Source organism: Lycium barbarum, chromosome 6 (genome assembly GCF_019175385.1).
Source record: "Lycium barbarum isolate Lr01 chromosome 6, ASM1917538v2, whole genome shotgun sequence".
NCBI classification, from domain to species: domain Eukaryota; kingdom Viridiplantae; phylum Streptophyta; class Magnoliopsida; order Solanales; family Solanaceae; genus Lycium; species Lycium barbarum.
In genome coordinates this window covers 115,176,832-115,178,883 of record NC_083342.1, presented here as the reverse complement: position 1 = coordinate 115,178,883, position 2,052 = coordinate 115,176,832, and the positions used below count along the sequence as shown (strand labels likewise).

The following is a 2,052-nucleotide window of genomic DNA, read 5'->3' as shown; positions in this document are numbered from 1 at the left end:
TGCATAAGTGGTGCACTTTTAGTCAACTCCCAAATATTTTGCTAAAAGTTTAACGGAAAAGGGCAAAAATGCCCTGAACTATTAGAAAAGGTCTAAAAATATCATTCATTCATCTATTTTGCTAAAAATACCTCTCAGTTCAACTTTTTGGCTCATTTATGCTTTTTGACTAACGGTCAACACTAATTTTTTTTTTAAATTATTTAAATTACACAGGGCATTTTATTACTAAAAATTTGTTTTTTTTTTAAATCTGGAAAATGGTTTTTTTTAGAATCAGGAAAACTGATTTTTTAGAAAAGAAAAAAAAACTGGAAAACTGGATTTTCTTAATTAAAATATCTGGAAAAATGGTTTTTCTTTTTAATCAGGACAATTTATTTTTTCTATCCTAAAATTTTTAGATTTTTGTGATTTTATTTTAGGACACTTTAAAAAAAATATGAAAAGGTGGATTTTGTTTTTCAAAATCTGAAAAACTGGATTTTTATAAAAATCTAAAAAAAATGATTTTACAAAAAGTGTGGAAAAACCGTGTTTAAAAAAAAATCCAAAAACTATTTTTTTTTATCTAGAAGAAAATTATGGAGTATTAGTTTTGCACGTTTTACTTAAAAATTTCAGTTTTTCAGATTTTAAAAATCCAAATTTTAATAAAAATTTCAATTTTCTATATTTAAAAAAATGGGTTTTCCACCTTTTAGTCAAATAATAAAAACCGACATCAAACTTTATACATGTCGATTATCCCAATGAAGTACTCCAGTATTTCATTTCCGAAATCGGAGAACATTTATTGTTGACCTAAATTAGGGGGAAAAGGTCAGTTTTACCAAGTCAAACGCGTACGTCAAGATTGAACCGTATTTAGACTAGACAAGCATTACAGAAGCAACATCTTTCTTTCTCTCTCCCTTCTAACCTCCTTCCTCTACTTCTCTATATATGCGCACACAACCTCTATCATTCTTTCCTCCAAACTTTTACATAACTTCATATCCATACTTTGATAACCTCTTTCATTCTTTCCTCCAAATTTTCACATAACTTAATATCCATAATTTGATTTTCTTGACTAAATACAATGAAGCCATTATCATCATCGTTCTCTCGGGTTTTAGAAATCACGGTGATATCCGGTGAGAATCTTCACAAGAATCGGAAGCAACCAGTAAAGAAGAACGCTTTCGTAAATATCAAAACAGATAATTCATCATGCAACGTCCAAACAACTAGAATGGATAAAGAAGGCGGAAGTTTTCCTGCATGGAATGAAAAATTGATCGTTGATTTGCCCATGCATGCACGCCATCTATTAGTGGAGGTTCAATGCAAGAATTCTTCGGGGATTAAAACCGTTGGAATAGCTAGGGTTCCAACGTCTGATTTCATTGGTGGATTTTTACCGGAAGATTATTTGCACTTTTTGAGTTATAGGCTTAGGGATGTAAAGGGTGAGAAAAAAGGGATAATTAATTTATCCGTTAGGGTTAAGAATGCGCCGCCTCGAACAACCAATTGTGCCGCTGCTTATTCGCGGCAGTGGACGGTGGAGCCGGTGGCTATGGAATGCAAGAACGGTTCTTGTGGGGTTATGACTGGTATTCCTATATATCCTGGGAGTTCGTTAATAGGTTTATCAATGATGAGAAAACTTTAATTCTTTCTTTAGTTTAATTTGCTTTAGTTGATCGAAATTCAATTGAATTTGTACAGACAGAATTTCGATGAATTTGATTACCAAGAAAGGATTCAGATTGATTTAGAAAACAAGGTTATGATTACAAATAAAAGTTTATTCAAGTTTTTCTAGTTTAATCCAAGCACATGATCGATGTGTGTGTATATCTCATGCTTTAGCCTAATAAATCAAATATCTATCAATGACAATATATCTACTAAATAACTTTCTTATTTTTTTAATCCTAGTATTATAATCTTATATTATAATTAATTATAATTTTTTCACAAACCAAGGGCCGGTATAAAATAATTATAGGTAACCTCTTTCATGCCAAGTGGAAGAAGCAACTTAAATCTTTTAATGGTCGT

The 2,052-nt window shown here is 30.9% G+C and overlaps 1 protein-coding gene across 1 annotated transcript; it reads left to right on the top strand.

The window, feature by feature from the left end:
- The first annotated feature begins 958 nt into the window (after positions 1–958).
- LOC132600021 (BON1-associated protein 2-like) lies at positions 959–1,852 on the top strand. Its single transcript, XM_060313158.1, has one exon. It carries the CDS (start codon positions 1,085–1,087, stop codon positions 1,658–1,660), a length of 576 nt encoding a protein of 191 aa, XP_060169141.1. The 5' UTR covers positions 959–1,084; the 3' UTR covers positions 1,661–1,852.
- Positions 1,853–2,052: the final 200 nt, after the last annotated feature.